Genomic DNA, 19,021 nt, shown 5'->3' on the forward strand with positions numbered 1-19,021 from the left:
TCAAACCCTATAAAGAATTTCTTTACAACTTAAATAATGGGTGATAGATTTGTGAATATAACTACAGATCACAATTCATCACAACCATTGTTCAGAATCAGAATCAGGTTTATTCGCCATGTATGTTATACAAACACGGAATTTACTGTGGCAGGGAGGTGCAAAACACTAAACATATACAGATCTTAACTTAAGTAAAAGTACAAAAGTTTAACTATTTCTAAGAACTAAACAATCTAAGAATACAGCAATTTAAATATAATATTGTTGTATGTTCTTATCTGTTCTGTCAGGCTTAGTCACTACAACTGAACAGGAAGAGGGTGTTTTTTGGTTTCCATTCTGAGGCAAACCTCAAATTAACAGCAAAGAGAATTTTGACTTTAAGCAACAACAAAAGAAGACAGGAAATGTGTTTGACACAAATAGCTTCCCAGAATCATTTATCATGAAATCCGTCAAACATTAACAGAATATGTCATGATATAACATTGACATTAATATATTGCTTCATTCAGTCCTAACCAGGAGACTTTGCCCAACAATAAACTGTCATGGAAGATCTAACTGTACAAAACAGACCCATCAACACCATGTCTGAATGATAATATAAAAGGGAACTTATAAGACATTTGCACTATGTTGCCCATTCATGCTGCTCATTCATATTCTTATTTTTATATATATTTTATATTGTTTATTTTTTTGATTGTTTAGTTTTTAGAACTAGTTAAACTATTGTACTTTTATTTAATTTAAGATCCGTATATGTTTATGGCTTGCACCTTCCTGCCACAGTAAATTCCGTGTTTGGATAACATACATGGCCGAATTCTGATTCTTATTCTGAAAGTATATGAATTGCCATGTTCTCTGTAACAGTGCATCTATATCTATGACTCGCTGAGAAACCTCTTCCATGCGTAATGATCCTTCACATGTCACAGATTACTAAATGAGGAGTTTAGAAACAATTGCGAGGAGCGGTTTTTGGCCCGTTTGACGTAATACTCAATACTTTCAGAGTATTTCTGTCCTCCATTCGATAAGCGGCGCTAGAGTGTTACTTCACTGGAACTGAGGACTGAGGGGCGTGTCTTCGAGATATCTCATGGTCAACAAGAAAACATTGGAATAACAAAGCGACACGTTGGTTAGCGAATTATCTGAACAAAAGTTGCACGGTCCAACAAATTTGCAAGGAAGCGCAGTGTAAAGTAAGTTATTTTCAAGGCAACAGATCGCCTCGCTAATAAGATTTACGCTTCTATTTTGCGTCTGCAAGTTGACTTCTAGCACAATAGGGAATACGACGTTTGGGCAGTATGTGCTTTAGGAAGGCGCAGTAACAGCGTTCCAAACCTAAAACAAAATGTATTACACTCTGCATAAAGCCGTTTTAAGTGCACGGTATTGATTTGACTAAACCTACTCAACCATTCCCGACAGAGAAATGGAAGGCCAGCGACTCGACCACTCGGTTCCACCTGCCCAGTCAGCAATTCAAATACTGAGGTTTCGTGTGGAGATTGAAATTAACGTAAAAGCCCTGTATTCCCAGCAGTTTTTAAAATATATTTTAGTTTAACCACATTTGGACAAAAGATGTACCTTTTCAGTGCTTGACATTGTAACCTTCCTTGTGATATACTGTGTAGATATGCCTGACGTTGCGTTGCGTTGAGGCAAGGGTAGACATTGCCCCATAAAACCTGTCGGTGACACAATTAAACGGTGCGACCTCCCTTAAACTCACATGATGGCAGCATATAAAGGGAGGTTCTCCGAGTAGGGAGCCAACATACATTAGCGGCGAACACAGCAGGCTATACACAGGGCCTACAGAAAGAAGAGAACGGTTTCCCAAATCGCAGAATCAGGTAATGGAAAGTTCAGCGTGACTTAAGCGACTTTTTTCACTCAACGCAAAGTTCTATATTACACTTTGCTCTGTGTATTTGGTCATTTGGCAGGTAGAAAGCGCTTGTCGTTTATGCTCAGTCCTCATTCGGCAGACTCATTTATTAAAAACTAAACATTTGTGTTTCAGAGATGCAGTCGCTGGTGAAACACAACTTCCACCCGGAATGTGAGGCGGACATCAACAAATTGATCAACACCAAGCTGGGCGCATCCTACACGTACCTGGCCCTGGTAAGACTAGCCTCACTACTTTGCCTTTTAACCCTCGTGCTGCCTTCGGGTCACATGACCCAAAGGTTCATAACGAACCATCGTTGTGTTGACCCAATTTTAACCAATACAAAAACAAATAAAAATAATTTTCTTTTAACCTTTGCAATATGGGGGGTCTGAGACAGCCCAACGGTTAAAATAAAATGCTTCACTTTGTTTTTGTATGAGGTAAAGTTGTCGCAATACGACGGTGGGTCACAATGACTGATGGGTCAGAATGACCCGAAGATAACACAAGGGTTAAATGGTTCTGTCCTAGAATAACAACCTTTTCGCTGTATGTAATAAAGCCTAATCAACAAGACCCCTTAAGTTACATTCCAGAACGACGTCTAACCTTTTATATCTGGCCCTAGTTGCGGGTAGTTTTAACGAATGAATCTAAATAATTTCATGAAACGCATAAGTCCATTCACGTCGTCATATGTTGTTGGTTCTTTGTGCCGTTTCCCTCTCAGGGGATGTACTTTGACAGGGATGATGTGGCCTTGCCCAGCTTCTCCAGCTTCTTCCTGGAGCGCTCTGGGAAGGAGAGGGAGCATGCAGAGACCCTGCTGGAGTACCAGAACACAAGGGGGGGAAACGTTCTGCTTCAGACCGTAGCAGTAAGTCCATAACCTCAGGGCTTATCTTTCTGTCAACACAACTGTCTCTCTTCCAGTGTTTTAAGTAGGTGGCAAGTCCTTCAAACTTCCTTTAAAAAGCACAATTTTTCCCCCCCAAACCCTTGGCTGTGTTTGTTTGCTGATCTGGAGTCCAAAGTAGTTTAACCGTCAAAGCATTTTTATGTTGTTGTTTTTGAGGTTCCGCAATTTAAGTTCCACAACTGTAAAAAAAGAAACCTTTCTTTTACCATATCTTTTTGTCTTCCTCCCTACCCCCTCTCCCTCTCCCCCATCTCGTTATCAGAAGCCCAGCAGAGAGGACTGGAAGGGAGGTCTCGATGCAATCTCCTTCTCTCTGGACTTCCAGAAGTCCCTGAACTCCTCCATCCTGGAGGCGCACTGCCGGGCCGGTTCACACACCGACCCTCACGTACGTCACAGCCCTCAGCTTGCTCTTCATCACACTGGGTGGGATCCAGCCATAATCCTAGTTTACCTTCCTGTAATTATTACAACAGTTATTATTGTACCAGGTGACTGTTCTGATGTTAAAGCCAGGTTATTTTTGTTTACATGCATGTAATTTAGCTTGTTTAGCTAGAGCTGTCTGCGATCCCTGTGTGTCGTGTTGTTTGAAGCTTAGACTACCACAAAGTTGGTAGTCTAAGCTTCAAAGTTGGCATCCAGCTTCTCTCACACACATCGGCAAAGTGTGTTTTGTGAAGGAAGCATGTAGACGGCCTGTGACACTTTGGAGGTCTGTGATGTGTTGAGTGAAATGCTGCTCTGTGAGACCTGGCACTCACAGCTCACCTCTCTCCTCACCCCACACCTCCTCCCTCACCTCTCTCCTCTCCTCACCCCACATCTCCTCCCTCTCCTCACCCCACATCTCCTCCCTCTCCTCACCCCACACCTCCTCCCTCTCCTCACCCCACACCTCCCTCTCCTCTCCTCACACCTCCTCCCTCACCTCTCTCCTCACCCCACACCTCCTCCCTCACCTCTCTCCTCACACCTCCCTCACCTCTCTCCTCACACCTCCCTCACCTCTCTCCTCACCCCACACCTCCTCCCTCACCTCTCTCCTCACACCTCCCTCACCTCTCTCCTCACCCCACACCTCCCTCACCTCACCCCACACCTCCTCCCTCTCCTCTCTCCTCACCCCACACCTCCTCCCTCACCTCTCTCCTCACCCCACACCTCCTCCCTCTCCTCACCCCACGCCTCCTCACCCCACGCCCCACACCTCCTACCTCTCCTCTCCTCACCCCACACCTCCTCCCTCTCCTCACCCCACACCTACCTCTCCTCACCCCACACCTCCTCCCTCTCCTCTCCTCACCCCACACCTCCTCCCTCTCCTCTCCTCACCCCTCACCTCTCCTCACCCCACACCTCCTCCCTCTCCTCTCCTCACCCCTCACCTCTCCTCACCCCACACCTCCTCCCTCACCTCTCTCCTCACCCCACACCTCCTCCCTCTCCTCACCCCACACCTCCTCCCTCACCTCTCTCCTCACCCCACACCTCCTCCCTCTCCTCACCCCACACCTCCCTCACCTCTTTCCTCACCCCACACCTCCTCCCTCTCCTCACCCCACACCTCCTCCCTCACCTCTCTCCTCACCCCACACCTCTCTCCTCAGCTGTGTGACTTCCTGGAGCAGCACTTCCTGGACGACAGCCACAAGACCATGAAGCAGCTGGGAGACTATGCCGGCAGCCTGGGCCGACTGGTTTCCTCCCAGACTCATGGAGCCATGGGAGAGTACCTGTTTGACAAGCACACTCTGTGAGGCTCACCTGGCTCAGAGGACCTGGGGAGTTTTGCCAGACAGAATACCCCTCCTCTCACCCCTCATCTCCCCTCCTCACCCCACACCTCCTCCCTCACCTCTCTCCTCTCCTCACCCAACACCTCCTCCCTCACCTCTCTCCTCTTCACTCCTCCCTCACCCCTGTGTCCTCTTCACCCCCCTCCCCCCTCCTCTTGCCACCTTTCCCCCTGTGCTCACATCTCAGCAATGACACATCCAGGTTAGTCTATTAGCAATAACCACATACCTCATGTATAGTACACTCAACACCCAGTACTGAAAACTAAAGCAGAACAATACCTAGATACCTCAACAATATCCTGTTTTACCAATGGTGCTGAAACATCGGTATGATGTTCCAGTGTTTCTCAAATGAACAAGCATTCCAGCAGTATATGTTACTGTGTACTCTGCATTCCACCTTCAAAACTCTCCTGTGCTGTCAACCTCATACTCACTATTTTAAATATGAGATTGGTACATTTTAAGGATTTCAGATCAATGTAAACGAAGTTCAATTTAATAAAAAAGAAAGATTATATTGATGGCTTTGTGTGATGTTTACATTTACACCATAGTGTTTCTGCATAATGCTGAAGAGGTACATGTATATTCCTTTAGCAGGCACTTTAATCCAAAACGGCATAAAAATAGGGCATTTAGAAAGTAGGCTATAAATTTACATTTGCTAGCGACACGGCAAAGTAACCACATCTCAGCTACCAGCCAGGCAAGGTGAACATTTAGGCATTGACGAAGTCTACGTTTAGAAGTTGCGTAAGACCACAAAGCGACCTTTTTAAAGACCATGTCAAGCCAGTAAAGGCAGACTGTGCCGTTACCATAATCTCTTATCTATACGATGTTCTTTATGTACAGACGAGTTAGAACATAGGGACAGAAAAGTGCTGAGTAACCAGGGCGGGTGCTTATTACCACAATCCTCCCACCGCGTGCGCTGCAGAAGCTGTTTACATCTGGCTTGTTCTTACCAGAGGAAGAACGAGTTGAGACCTGCTAAAACTGCACAGTCATGGGTTCTGTTAAATACAATAGGCTGTTATTGCTAGATGACTAGACAAAATATCAGTTGTTGACAGACATGTTGAAGGGTGAGGTTGGATGTCCGACTCTGTTGGTAGGTTGACTCATAAAAGCGGTAAAGATATCTGCCAACATTAACACTTTGCAAACACTTCTTAGTTGCACTTAGTTAATGTAGTTGTCAAAATATTGTTAATAATGTTGTGCGGCTACTTTCAACGCAAAAAAAAGAAAAAAATGTAACCTATGTTTTTCAAACGGTGTGCAATTATTTAAGAATGTTTGTAAATCAGATTTAATCTCAGACTGCCCAATATTGAAGAGCCTGTGAACTTAAGAGGGGTCTCAAAGCTAGGGGTGGATCCCAGGCACAACAAAGACTCCACAAGATTACGCCTTAATAACTAAAGCCGTGGGTTTAATATCCAAATGGCTGCATGGTTATGGTTAGGCCACTAGGCGGCCGCTCAGCTCACAGTTTGTCTGCTACTGAGATGTTTACAACGTGACGCAAGAGGATCATCAGTTTGTTCTCGTGAATAAATAAATACGTCTAGAGAACCACAAAAGATAACCAGTAACTGAATGAGCTGTAGGCATGGTCATGGTTTTAGTCAAATTTTATATAACGGAACAACCCACATGTGAGATGAGAACGCGGCATGCCTTAAGACGCTGTCTCCGACACAGCAGGATAGGAGCATGCCTTAAGACGCTGTCTCCGACACAGCAGGATAGGAGCATGCCTTAAGACGCTGTCTCCGACACAGCAGGATAGGAGCATGCCTTAAGACGCTGTCTCCGACACAGCAGGATAGGAGCATGCCTTAAGACGCTGTCTCCGACACAGCAGGATAGGAGCATGCCTTAAGACGCTGTCTCCGACACAGCAGGATAGGAGCATGCCTTAAGACGCTGTCTCCGACACAGCAGGATAGGAGCATGCCTTAAGATGCTGTCTCCGACACAGCAGGATAGGAGCATGCCTTAAGACGCTGTCTCCGACACAGCAGGATAGGAGCATGCCTTAAGACGCTGTCTCCGACACAGCAGGATAGGAGCATGCCTTAAGACGCTGTCTCCGACACAGCAGGATAGGAGCATGCCTTAAGACGCTGTCTCCGACACAGCAGGATAGGAGCATGCCTTAAGACGCTGTCTCCGACACAGCAGGATAGGAGCATGCCTTAAGACGCTGTCTCCGACACAGCAGGTTAGGAGCATGCCTTAAGACGCTGTCTCCGACACAGCAGGATAGGAGCATGGATGCTGGATGCTCAAAAGCAGAGGGAGGAGCTGGAAGGGAAATTCTCCATGAGAGCAGCGCATAGATTGATGATTGACAACAGAAGTAGCTACGGCACAGGGATTAGTCAGGGGGAGGGAAGCACTTCAATCTCTGTTCTGCTACATACCCCCCTCCCCCCCTTCCCTCTTTCCCCCAGGTGAAACATTCCCGTCCATTTTATCAATCAACAGACAGCATCTTCCTCATTTACACAAGGAGAGGAATACCTAACGGGTCATGTCAGTTGGCTTGAGTTCCGTAGCAAAGTTAGGGAGCCATATTGTGCCAGGGCTGTAAAAGTATGTCCATGCTGAACATAAAGCAACAGATGTGTTGTTGACAAACTCATGGATGGAAGCGGAGGAGGAGGCATGGGGATTAAAAGCGAGCACTGCTTTAGTGATTCGACAGCGATTTATCTGAGGGATGAGTGGAGAAGAGACAGCATCAGTCGCTGGAACACACGAGAGTGAGCGATGGCTGTGTGAGGCTTCTCAAGGTGCTGCAGAAACACTGACATTTGGACACAAAAGTTGTTCAAACTTATTTTCCAATAGAGGAGAATTTTACATTATCAGGTAAGTGGCTACATTCCATTGTTCCATGATGTGTCTGAATGAACGTAGTTCCCTTGTTTTTTGTTGTTCATCTGTGAAATCCATTCCAAAATGAGAGTAATCAATAATCAGTGGCTGTAAATATGGTTTACGTCGTTTGTGTTGCAGTTGCAAAGAGCGAAAGTGAAGCTTTTGGTGGGAGCTTAAGTAGAGATGGGCGTTAGATTTTGTACGTAACAAATATTGTTTACAGTACGCAAAAAAAGCAACAGACAGTCATGTAAACGTTTGCGTGTAAACATGCAAAACTCTTCATGCTGAAAGGTAACCATGGAAACAATGGATCATCACCTGTCACTCAGCCATGCAGGAAGCAACACCCGCTGTACACCTGGATACGATCTAGGTCCTTTAATAATCCTCCCAAAAAGTCCATTTGATGAAACACAAACTGGTGTGAGTGGCTGTTTTAGAACCACACAATCAAAGCCATAGGGGCTAGGAGGCTGGGTCAGGGGCTAGGAGGCTGGGACAGGGGCTAGGAGGCTGGGTCAGGGGCTAGGAGGCTGGGTCAGGGGCTAGGAGGCTGGGTCAGGGGCTAGGAGGCTGGGTCAGGGGCTAGGAGGCTGGGACAGGGGCTAGGAGGCTGGGACAGGGGCTTGGAGGCTGGGACAGGGGCTGGGAGGCTGGGACAGGGGCTGGGAGGCTGGGACAGGGGCTGGGAGGCTGGGACAGGGGCTTGGAGGCTGGTTCAGGGGCTTGGAGGCTGGGACAGGGGCTAGGAGGCTGGGACAGGGGCTTGGAGGCTGGTTCAGGGGCTTGGAGGCTGGGACAGGGGCTTGGAGGCTGTTTCAGGGGCTTGGAGGCTGGGACAGGGGCTGGGACAGGGGCTGGGACAGGGGCTAGGAGGCTGGGACAGGGGCTTGGAGGCTGGTTCAGGGGCTTGGAGGCTGGGACAGGGGCTAGGAGGCTGGGACAGGGGCTAGGAGGCTGGGACAGGGGCTTGGAGGCTGGGACAGGGGCTTGGAGGCTGGTTCAGGGGCTTGGAGGCTGGGACAGGGGCTAGGAGGCTGGGTCAGGGGCTAGGAGGCTGGGACAGGGGCTTGGAGGCTGGGATAGGGGCTTGGCAGGGCTGGGTGGGTGGGTAAATCCCCCCTCCCTTAAGCTTGGCTGGTCTGGGAACGTGGATTAATATTGTAGATAATCCAGTTACATGTTGGGGGATGAGAGTGTGGGTTGGGGGCGGCCCTGATGGGGGTGGGTTGGGGTTATGAGATGAGATGGTAACAGAGGGATTAGGGTCAGCCTGGATGAGCATCTGGCTCAGAGATGTTCTACTTGTGTGAAGCTCTGGATGTGGAGGTGAGGCTCACACATATTTATGGATTTTGCAGCACTGGGCATCTCTCTCTCCATCTCTCTCCTCCATCTCTCCTCCATCTCTCCCTCCCCCGTCTCTCCCTCCTCCATCTCTCTCTCCATCTCTCTCCTCCATCTCTCTCTCTTCCATCTCTCCCTCCTCCATCTCTCTCTCCATCTCTCTCCTCCATCTCTCCCTCCCCCGTCTCTCCCTCCTCCATCTCTCTCCTCCATCTCTCCCTCCTCCATCTCTCCCTCCTCCATCTCTCTCCTCCATCCTCCCATCCGACTGCTACTTCAGACTGGGGGGAGTGGTGGAGAGTGATGGGAGGTTGGCAGGGGCGGTTTTAGGCACGGGCGGACCGGGCATTTTTTCATGTCACGTGGGGGGCGCACGAGCATAAAATAAATAAATAAAAATCTCTGCGCCGCGAAGCGGTTTTCTCTTTTCTATCATTTCACTGTGTGCGAATTGAAAAAAAATGGGTATTGGCTAACTCTTACGTTTGTTAGCCTTTTTGCTATGATGCTTGCTATGCAACAACAATATTTCGGTTTTAACTCAACAAACACGAGATAACATTTCACCATAATAGTGTGCTTTGCAACAAAACTGTTACAAGTTATTATTTATTTTCATTATTTAGGTTAGGCCCTGTAATTAGCCAACAGAATTTTCAAATCTGTAGGTAGTTTCAAAGACGAACATTTGCTATTTGCTACAACTATATTTCGTGACAAAGTATAGTTTAACGTCATAACTAAAAGTGTTCCTCCCTAAAAGTTATATTAATATAGCATGTAATAACAGACATTTAGCGTGTAAGGGCATGTTTATGTAACCCTCCTATTATGTTTGGTGTCAATTTGACTCCAGGCTGTTTTAGCTGTATAGAACATAATCGGTCTTACCATAACAGCCTTTTGATTTCAATGGGGGGGGGGGGGGGGGGGGTGATGCTAGAACCTATAAGCGACTTGCTTTAAATAAGCGACTTGCTCTAATAAGTAATGATATTTCAAAGAAACACTCCATTTATCTAAACGTTCCCCTCTTCTCTCCTCTGCCCCCCTGCGGACCCCCTGCGGACCCTCAGCGGACATGAGAATGGCCAGCGTGTTCCGGGATCGCCGTGCTGTGAAGCATGCAGAACCAGAACCACCAGAACCACAAGAACCAGAACCACCAGAAACAGCCCACCACCCCTCTCCAGAACACCACCACCCCGGCCACGACTACGACCACATGAAGGATAAGTTCATGAACGAACTGGGCAGACTGCCTTGTAAGTAGCTCTGGGCATTTGAGACATACTGGGCAAGGTCTGAGATAGGATAAAGCACTGCAGATGTTTAATAATGTCTCAATGTACAACACTTTATATTTATCTATTTTACAAGGGTGGAGAAGGGTGTATAATGTATTTTATTGTATAGTCTTTTTATGTATACAGTATAGTGTCTTTAATAGGTGTACATTGTGTTATTGTTGTAGTGCTTGGAACTGCAACCAAGACTTTCACCCACTTTTTCAATTGTGTATATGTTTGAGTGACAACTAAAGGATTTGATTGGATTGAGGTTTTGTACAAATCTCCCTCAAAGCATTGTGGGTGTTTCAAAATACCAAAATAGACATTTGGAGAGAAAGGGGGGGGGGAGGTGAGCTATAGCTCAGCGGTGGAACATTGTCCTGCAAAGCATGAGGTTGCAGGTTCAAATCCCCGTTCTCTGGATGTTGCTTTGGGTCAAATACCTGACTGTTGTCTCCTCTCCCCAGTGCCCATGTGGGCCGTGGGGGCCATCGTGGTGCTGGTGCTGGCTCTGGTGAGCTGCTTCATCTTCTGCTTCTTCAAGAAATGCTTCGGCAAGAAGAAGAAACCGAAGAAGACCCGGGAGAGGAAGGGAGGCCGACGGAGGAGGGGAGACAAGGAGGGAGAAGGAGAGGGGGGAGAGAAGGTAGGACAAGGAATTCAGGACATCGAAAACGTTAATGGACAATCTTTTTTTTTTTTGAGTAGCAGACAGAAATGTAAATGTTCCGTGTGGAATGCAGGAGGGTGAGGAGAAGAAGGAAGGAGAAGGAGAGGAGAAGGAGCAGGAGAAGCTGGGGAAACTGGAGTTCTCCCTGGACTACAACTTCACAGACGCCCAGGTCAGTTCCTTTCACAGAACGGTCTTATCCTCTTTCTCATCGTTCTCTGGTTTAAGACTATCGACAGACGTTACAGAGGAAATCAGACCATTACTAGGTGGTCTCCTCCCCCCTCACTCTGTCTCCCCTGTCCCTCTGTCTTTCTCCCTCCCTCTCTCCCCCTACCTCCCTCTTTCCTCCCATCTTTCTCCGTCCCTCTACAGCTCATAGTAGGTATCCTCCAGGCCCAGGACCTGGCTGCCATGGACATGGGAGGAACCTCGGACCCCTACGTCAAAGTCTACCTGCTGCCAGACAAGAAGAAGAAGTACGAGACTAAAGTCCAGCGCAAGAACCTGTGTCCAGTTTTCAACGAGACCTTCATCTTCAAGGTGTCGGCTTTCCTCCAGCCATCGTGGCTTTGCTTGCTCCGTGTGTCCTGTTTTGTGTTCCGTTCCCCCCAGTCTTTCTGTCTCAGTAGCAGCTTCTGTTGCTGTGATGTGTCACTTGTTTCCCTTCTGGGTTCAGGGGGCGGAGTCTGGGTTAAGGGGGCGGAGTCTAGGTTCAGGGGGCGGAGTCCACCCCATGTCCATCCCACCCTTGCTAGTATGTCTCTCCTTCTCTGATATTCGTCCGTCCAGACAAGGTATCCCTCCCAGAAAAACAAAAAAATAGAAAAAAGTATATTCTCTGCATTAAGAGTTTATGTTGTATACAAGTATATGTATATATCCTTGAGGGCTTCGGTTGGCAGTGCCTGTAAAAAGGGCTAAACAAATACATTTTTATTTGATATATGTTGCATTGCAGTTTTGTGCAACAGACAGACATGTATCTTACGTCAAGGATTGCACCCAAAAACTGATAGTTATGTATAAAAAAGGCCACTTTTTGGTACTGGCGATATGAGCTCCAGGAGAGCTACTGCCAGCTGGTGATGCAGACCCTGGTGATGCATGTCCTCTCCTCTCTGTCCAGATCCCCTACGCAGAGCTGGGGGGGAAGACCCTGGTGATGCAGGTCTTCATGTCCTCTCCTCTCTGTCCAGATCCCCTACGCAGAGCTGGGGGGGAAGACCCTGGTGATGCAGGTCTTCATGTCCTCTCCTCTCTGTCCAGATCCCCTACGCAGAGCTGGGGGGGAAGACCCTGGTGATGCAGGTCTTCATGTCCTCTCCTCTCTGTCCAGATCCCCTATGCAGAGCTGGGGGGGAAGACCCTGGTGATGCAGGTCTTCGACTTCGACCGTTTCTCCAAGCACGACGTTATCGGGGAGATCAAGATCCCCATGAGCAGTGTGGACCTGGGCCAGCCCATGCAGCAGTGGAGAGACCTGGAAGGAGGCGAGAAAGAGGAGGTCGGGAAAAACTTTCAGTTGTTTTGTTTCGTTGCTAAGTTTGTTACCACACTTCTTATTTCTATACACTTCTTTCCTCTTCGTCCCCCAGCAAGAGGTACTGGGGGACATCTGCATCTCCCTGCGTTATGTTCCCACCGCTGGAAAGCTCACCGTCAACATCATGGAGGCTAAGAACCTGAAGAAGATGGATGTTGGTGGCCTGTCAGGTGGGCTAATCTGTTTCTTAATACTCTGAGTGCGTGGTTGTGTGTGTGTGGTTGTGTGCGTGGTTGTGAGTCTGGGTGTGTGTGGTTGTGTGTGTGTGTGTGGTTGTGTGTGGTTGTGTGTGTATGGGAGTAGCTATGCTATTTTCCTCAGGCTTCCAGCTTGTTCTACCCCCCCGTCTCCAGATCCCTTCGTGAAGGTGGTGCTGCAGCAGAACGGAAAACGGATCAAGAAGAAAAAGACGACAGTGAAGAAGAACACACTGAACCCGTACTTCAACGAGAGCTTCAGCTTCGAGATCCCCTTCGAGCAGATACAGGTAGAGCCTTTTCACTGAACCGTGACGACAGGTTGCCTTGACTACTGGTCGCCGTGACGACAGGTCGCCGTGACGACAGGTCGCCGTGACGACAGGTCGCCTTTACAACAGGTCGCCGTGACGACAGGTCACTCAAAACACGCCATATGCACTATTTGTACATCGCTGAGAAATGAATTAAATGTTAACGCAATTATTTAGTTGTTTAATCCATAGCACTGCCTACAGTCCAAGGGGTATTTGAACCTGCAAACTCATGATTTGCAGTTAAATGCTCTAACCACAGAGCTACTTCAGTTTACTCCCTTGAAGTTAAGCGCCTTCCTCTCTCCTCTTTCTTCGTGTGTCAGAAAGTGCAGGTGGTCATCACGGTGTTCGACTACGACAAACTGGGGAGCAACGATGCTATCGGCAAGACCTTCATGGGGTACGGAGCCACAGGGGTCGGCCTCCGCCATTGGTCAGACATGTTGGCCAATCCCAGACGCCCCATCGCCCAGTGGCACACGCTCCAGCTGGAGGAGGAAGTGGACGCAGCGCTGAAGGTTCCGCCTCGCTGAAGATTCCGCCTCGCTGAAGATTCCGCCTCGCTGAAACACAAGAACATTTTGCGTAATTATTCATGTACTTTTAAGCCATTTTGGTCCGTTTTTTTCTTCTTCAGTATGTATGTGTGTTAGGTGGCTGAGCGGTTAGGGAAGCGGGCTAGTAATCAGAAGGTTGCCAGTTCGATTCCCGGCCATGCGAAATGACGTTGTGTCCTTGGGCAAGGCACTTCACCCTACTTGCCTCGGGGAGAATGTCCCTGTACTTACTGTAAGTCGCTCTGGATAAGAGCGTCTGCTAAGTGACTAAAATGTAAATGTAATGTACGGTATATAAATGGAACTTTTTTTGTGTTATAATTTGTCAGGTCATGTATTTGTCCATCTGAGAGCGTGTGCTTGTTTGTAAGTCCTCCTGGATTTGTCTGTTTGTGAATTCAGTTTATTGTTTTTTCTTTTCCTTTTTGCATTTTTCATTTGGTTGTGATATTTTTGTTGCATGTACTATATTTAATTAGACATGTAGCATAATCCTTTGATTTTATTTGATCTACATTTGCAATCAGATGAAAGATTTATAGACTATTGTTAGACAGATAAAGTGGGGCAGTGGTGAGCCTGCAGCCTCTTGGTCTCCAGTGAACCCATCCTTAATGTGACCCTATTTACATTAGTAATGGGCATTCTGGCTCTTTTTCGTGGGCCGGCTCGTATGGCTCAGCTCACCAAAAAGAGCCGGCTCTTTTGGCTCCCGAACGGCTCTTTAAAAAATACATGTTTTAACTATGAATTTGACTATGATGGGTGTGAAAACAATTTGAATTAAATTATGAAATTAAATCATACTCGACCGTAACCACATATCTTTAAAAATGCATTGATTTGTCATGGCTCTCCTCCGAGTTTTGAATACTCTCTGAGTCTGACTGTGTGTGAGTTGGCTCGGCCCTCCCTCATGCAGGATTGACAGGAACAGAATGTGAGGATGATTGTGTGCGCCTTTAAGCCTACAAGTATTTTTTTGTTGTTCTTTGAATTAGTCAATTATTTTAAATTCAATTAAAATTGATTATTTCATAATAATTTAGTTTTTATAGGCTGTATTAATCTATTAAATATAGAGTCAGCTCTTCAGATATGCTAGCCAGCTCCCGACGTTCACCTTCAAGAGCCGGCTCTAAGAGCCGGATCGTTGGGTTTCACACAGGTATGTACCTGCACAGGTACGTTCTTGTATTTGGGTCGCCCGTCCTCTTTGGTTGACTGCCAGAGGAAAACAGAAAACGAAATTAAAATCAAGCAAAAACACGTTTTTTTTTATTTATCTACCTTTAAGCAGTTAGTTTTACACTGTAAGAAGAAACAGGTTTTAGGGTGAGAGGTTACAGTATGTCTCAAATGGCTGACAGGTTGATGGATTTAACATAAGAGAGAATCTCACCTGTTTCTCCTTCTTCCTTATCTGCAGAGGAAAGCAGGGAAAGAGTGAGCAGAGAAAGACAAATACATAGGCTACATATAATTCACCCCCCTTAATTTATATGACACACGCGCAATGTATATATCCTTACCTTCCTGCTGGTCCCTTGAAAGACAAATAAAGAGAAAATAAATATATACATGATACTTTCTACGATTTTTGTTTACATGACCAAACTCCAAGTGTTTCTAGAATTGTTAATATGTAAACGTTTAGCGTGAAATTGTTTTTCCTAGACATTTTAGCAACACTGTTTCCTACCTTGTAGAGCGTCGTAGCTGGTCGCCGGTAGTTGCAGCTAGCTATGGAGTTGTCTAGAACTAGTGCTAGCCACTACATTACTTTTATATGAATAATGAAATGGGTTTCTAGCATTATAGATGCTAGATGCAGCCAAATGCTAATATATCTCCAAACAAAGAACATATTGAGTTGATAGTCAACTGTTCACGTTTCACTCAACTGAAGTGTCGCCAAAAAAATCTCACCAGTCGATTGTTGACGTCATACATAGCGTCAACCTTGAGCCCTGTACTTCAGCGTAGTCATATGGTCATAGCCTCTATGCCAACACAGAAGTAGCAAAGAACTTGTGCTCTTTGGAAGTAGGCTACAATTAAAAATCTAATAGCCAACTTCTATAAACATCGGGAAAACTACAACACAAGATTTTCTGTTGCTAGGGAAAGTGAAAAGGGAAAAGTCTATCGGGGTCGTGGATCGGTATAATGTCAATCCGTTATCCGATCCTGTGAATTTCGTCAGTATTGACACCAACATCGGATCAGTCCCATTTTTCAAACTTTACATTGCAATTCCTAATAGGGAATAGGACCTATGTAACTACAACGTTTTATATATTGAGCTGTAGTAACACATGGTAGTCAATGTAACCCTGATGTACAGTGTTGCAAAATATTTTATATAAATGTCTGAAATGAAGAAATTAGTTTACTGTTGTTGGAGTATCACAACTACTCACTCATGCTGTTCCTCTCAGTCTGACATGGTCCCACTGGAGGAGGGGGGAGGAAGGGGGATGAGGGGGACATGGAGGGAGAGAGAGAGAGGAGGGAGAGAGGAGGGGGGACATGGAGGGAGAGAGGAGGAGGGAGGAAGGGGGACATTGAGGGAGAGAGAGAGCGGAGGGAGAGAGGAGGGGGGATGCTGTATCTCTGTGTAAAATGTCTAAGATTGTGCTACAAAAAGGTTTGAGTATTTTATCATTTAAATTGTGATTGCTTATTATTAAGTACATTAGAAGTTAGAGCTTTTTATCTTTCATGTGTAATTATAAAACATAGGTCAGAAAACATAAGCTATCTAAAAAAAATCTCAACAAACAACAAACTTAACATCAAAGTCTATAAATAAAGTATTCTTAAATCCTGTGATACGTTAATATATAGTCTGATTACTGAGAAAAGGCTGAAGACGCACTTGTTCCGGGAGTACAACGGTACTTAGGAATGAGTTGCTGGACCTGATGTTAGTTTCTTCCAGGGAAACAATGACTCTTATTGAGGGACTTGTTGCTCTTGTTGGTTAGTTGTAACTGATTTAACTTCTTGTACTCGCTGTGAATTATATTATTGTTGCTTGCTTTCCTACAGATACACTCTTGCTCTTGAGGTTCATGTTGTTTAATTGTAATTTGCTATCTACATGCTCTTATGTTTCTTCATATTGGCACTTATTTGCTTTTCACAATGTATGTTTCATGTTTTGGCTGCCCACAATGTTTTTGGGGCTATCTCGTTGTTTATGACCTATGCTCTTTGGTAAAGCTCTCTCTTGGAAGTCGCTTTGGATAAAAGCATCTGCTAACTGAATAAATGTAAAAGGATGTCAATTTATTTTCTTCTGGAGGTAAATGTGTAACTTATTGATTAGGAATTTGGTTAGGATTATAATATCAAATGTTGACACTGAACAAAAATTATTTGCATGGTTCTCTAGAAATAGCATGAGGTTCATGAACAACGCCATCCATCCCAGTCTGCTGTGAACATCACCACGCTCACGTCTCTCCTCAGGTAAGGTGCATTTAAGGAGACTTATTGTCACCTGTACATTCCTCACATATCTGCTCCTTCTTCATAGTATAGGTCTTAGATGTATTGTGTTCCCAAACGTTTTGTTAGAATAAATATCGGTATTGAATTAACTTAGTCAAACACCATAATTCCATTCATAATATATTAGTATCAATTCAGTCATTTTGTATTTATGAATCTTCAGCAATTATTAAGTTAGAATTGTGTTTCATATGTGTGTGTGGGTATACAGTATTTAACTAATTGTGTGTGTGTGTATCTATGGGTGTGTGTTTACCTTTGTGTGTGTGTGTGTAGATCAGAGCCATGCAGTGCAGAGTCTCATCTGTTGCCCTGCTCCTTGGTAAGAGTCTTTCAAGTCATCAGTCTAGTCAACACACTTCCTACAACCTTCCAGTCTCTCCAGCTCAGGACAAACTCAGTAATGAGATGATTATGTGTTTGCAGAGTTCTGGGTGCTCTCTGCCTGTGCACTCCATCAGTATCATCAGGTCGATCAAAGTATGGATTGGACTGATGCCCAGACCCACTGTAGAAAACACCATGTTGACCTGGCGACCGTAGACAGCATGGAGGACATGCAGGGCCTGATAGACCAGATTAAGTCCACTGGACAGTGGGTTTGGATAGGACTGACTAGAAACAGGAGTGTCAGCAGCTGGAAGTGGTCTCTTTCAGGCAGTCAGTTCTACAGAGAAGGAGAGACGGAGTACAGGAACTGGGCCCAGCCAGAGCCAATCACAGGCCAGCCCTGCGCTGCACTGGTCAGCAATGAAACAGGAGTATGGAGAGACTATGCATGTACAAATACTTACTCTTTTGTCTGTTTTAATAATGGTGAGTTCGAATTTTCTATTCTTAACAACACATCTTTCAGTTATTAGATGCATGTTTGCTTGCCATGGCCTTCTGGAGGACATAACTGATGCAGAAAAGCACTTTTGTTTTAAAGGTGGAGGGTTGATATTTTTTTCATGAGAAAATAACTTGGTAACATTTTTAAATACATGACTGAATAATATTGATGCTGGATACTCCTAGGTAATGATCCTGGCAAACCAATGTACATCCTGGTTCTAGGACCAAGAACTTGGAGAGACGCTCAGATCTACTGCAGACAGAGTTACACAGACCTGGCCAGCATCAGGAACCAGGCTGAAAACATCGAGATACAGCAACTTGTTCTGGGAGAGAATTCATCTGCCATCGTCTGGATCGGTCTGTTCAAAGACGACTGGAAGTGGTCAGACCAGTCTACCTCCTCCTTCAGATCCTGGGAAATTGGCGAACCACGTGATGACGGTGACTGTGTCTTCACACATCCATATCTTTCATGGCAGTGGTTTTCTCACAATTGTTCTTCATCCAGATATGTTATTTGCCACGATGGTGAGTGAGACTTGGCAGCTGCCAGTGTGGTTTGAACGTGTCAGTGGTGTATTGTAGGTGATGAGCAGGCCTATACTAACAAGGGTTTCCTGTATGTCCTCTATTAAAGAGCAGTGATACATGGTGGGGGACTTGGCAGAGTGACAGTGTGCCCTCTACTTCAGACCACACCACTGAAATGGGGGTTTCACTACAGCATGAAAGCTTGCAGGGTGTTTATAGGAGATCACATGTAGTTAATAAACCTGCTCACCAGATAGGATGGAATAGTAAATTATCACACAACAACAAACTTTATCAAATTAAAAATAAATACAATTAATTGTGTTTGTGCAGAAAAGCATTACAAGGAGCATTGACTCATGTACAAGGAATCTTGTCAACCCTGCGTTACATGTCACTGTATTTAATAGTGTAATCCTGAACAATGTACTGTAATGTCCAACTGTGTTATAACGGCTACTTCCTCATTTGTACCTCAGGCTGCATTCCTACAACTCCTACTAAGGTGAAGCTGGTGGGGAGAGTGGAACTGGTTCCTAATTTACCTTCAGACTTAGAGGATCCTGCCATGTTGGACTCCATCTTGCAGCAAGTGAGTGTCTCTCTGTGTGAGGGAAGGCAGTCCTCTGACTGTACATGATGTGTAGTCAAAGTCTCAG

At 45.7% G+C, this 19,021-nt stretch overlaps 3 protein-coding genes across 4 annotated transcripts; all 3 read left to right on the plus strand.

The window, feature by feature from the left end:
- Nucleotides 1-1,108: 1,108 nt before the first annotated feature.
- zgc:56095 (Ferritin, lower subunit-like) lies at nt 1,109-5,151 on the plus strand. 2 transcript variants are annotated; one of them, XM_067244964.1, is made up of 5 exons: nt 1,109-1,217; nt 2,051-2,154; nt 2,655-2,801; nt 3,106-3,231; nt 4,454-5,151. In XM_067244964.1, the coding sequence occupies exons 2-5, from the start codon at nt 2,053-2,055 to the stop codon at nt 4,601-4,603; spliced, it is 525 nt and encodes a 174-aa protein (XP_067101065.1). In that variant the 5' UTR covers nt 1,109-1,217; nt 2,051-2,052; the 3' UTR covers nt 4,604-5,151. The 2 variants fall into 2 exon arrangements, with proteins under 2 accessions (XP_067101065.1, XP_067101067.1); XM_067244966.1 differs by lacking the exon at nt 1,109-1,217 and adding an exon at nt 1,599-1,880.
- Nucleotides 5,152-9,974: 4,823 nt separating this feature from the next.
- On the plus strand, nt 9,975-13,448 carry syt5b (synaptotagmin Vb). Its single transcript, XM_067244882.1, has 8 exons — nt 9,975-10,158; nt 10,653-10,831; nt 10,929-11,027; nt 11,231-11,398; nt 12,195-12,362; nt 12,454-12,571; nt 12,755-12,888; nt 13,239-13,448. The coding sequence occupies exons 1-8, from the start codon at nt 9,975-9,977 to the stop codon at nt 13,446-13,448; spliced, it is 1,260 nt and encodes a 419-aa protein (XP_067100983.1).
- Nucleotides 13,449-17,473: 4,025 nt separating this feature from the next.
- Nucleotides 17,474-18,466, plus strand: LOC136950055 (macrophage mannose receptor 1-like). Its single transcript, XM_067244141.1, has 3 exons — nt 17,474-17,807; nt 18,012-18,278; nt 18,417-18,466. Exons 1-3 carry the CDS (start codon nt 17,474-17,476, stop codon nt 18,464-18,466), a joined length of 651 nt encoding a protein of 216 aa, XP_067100242.1.
- The last annotated feature ends 555 nt before the right edge of the window (nt 18,467-19,021 follow it).

The sequence above is a fragment of the Osmerus mordax genome, chromosome 10, assembly GCF_038355195.1.
Source record: "Osmerus mordax isolate fOsmMor3 chromosome 10, fOsmMor3.pri, whole genome shotgun sequence".
In the NCBI taxonomy this organism is placed as follows: Eukaryota; Metazoa; Chordata; class Actinopteri; order Osmeriformes; family Osmeridae; genus Osmerus; species Osmerus mordax.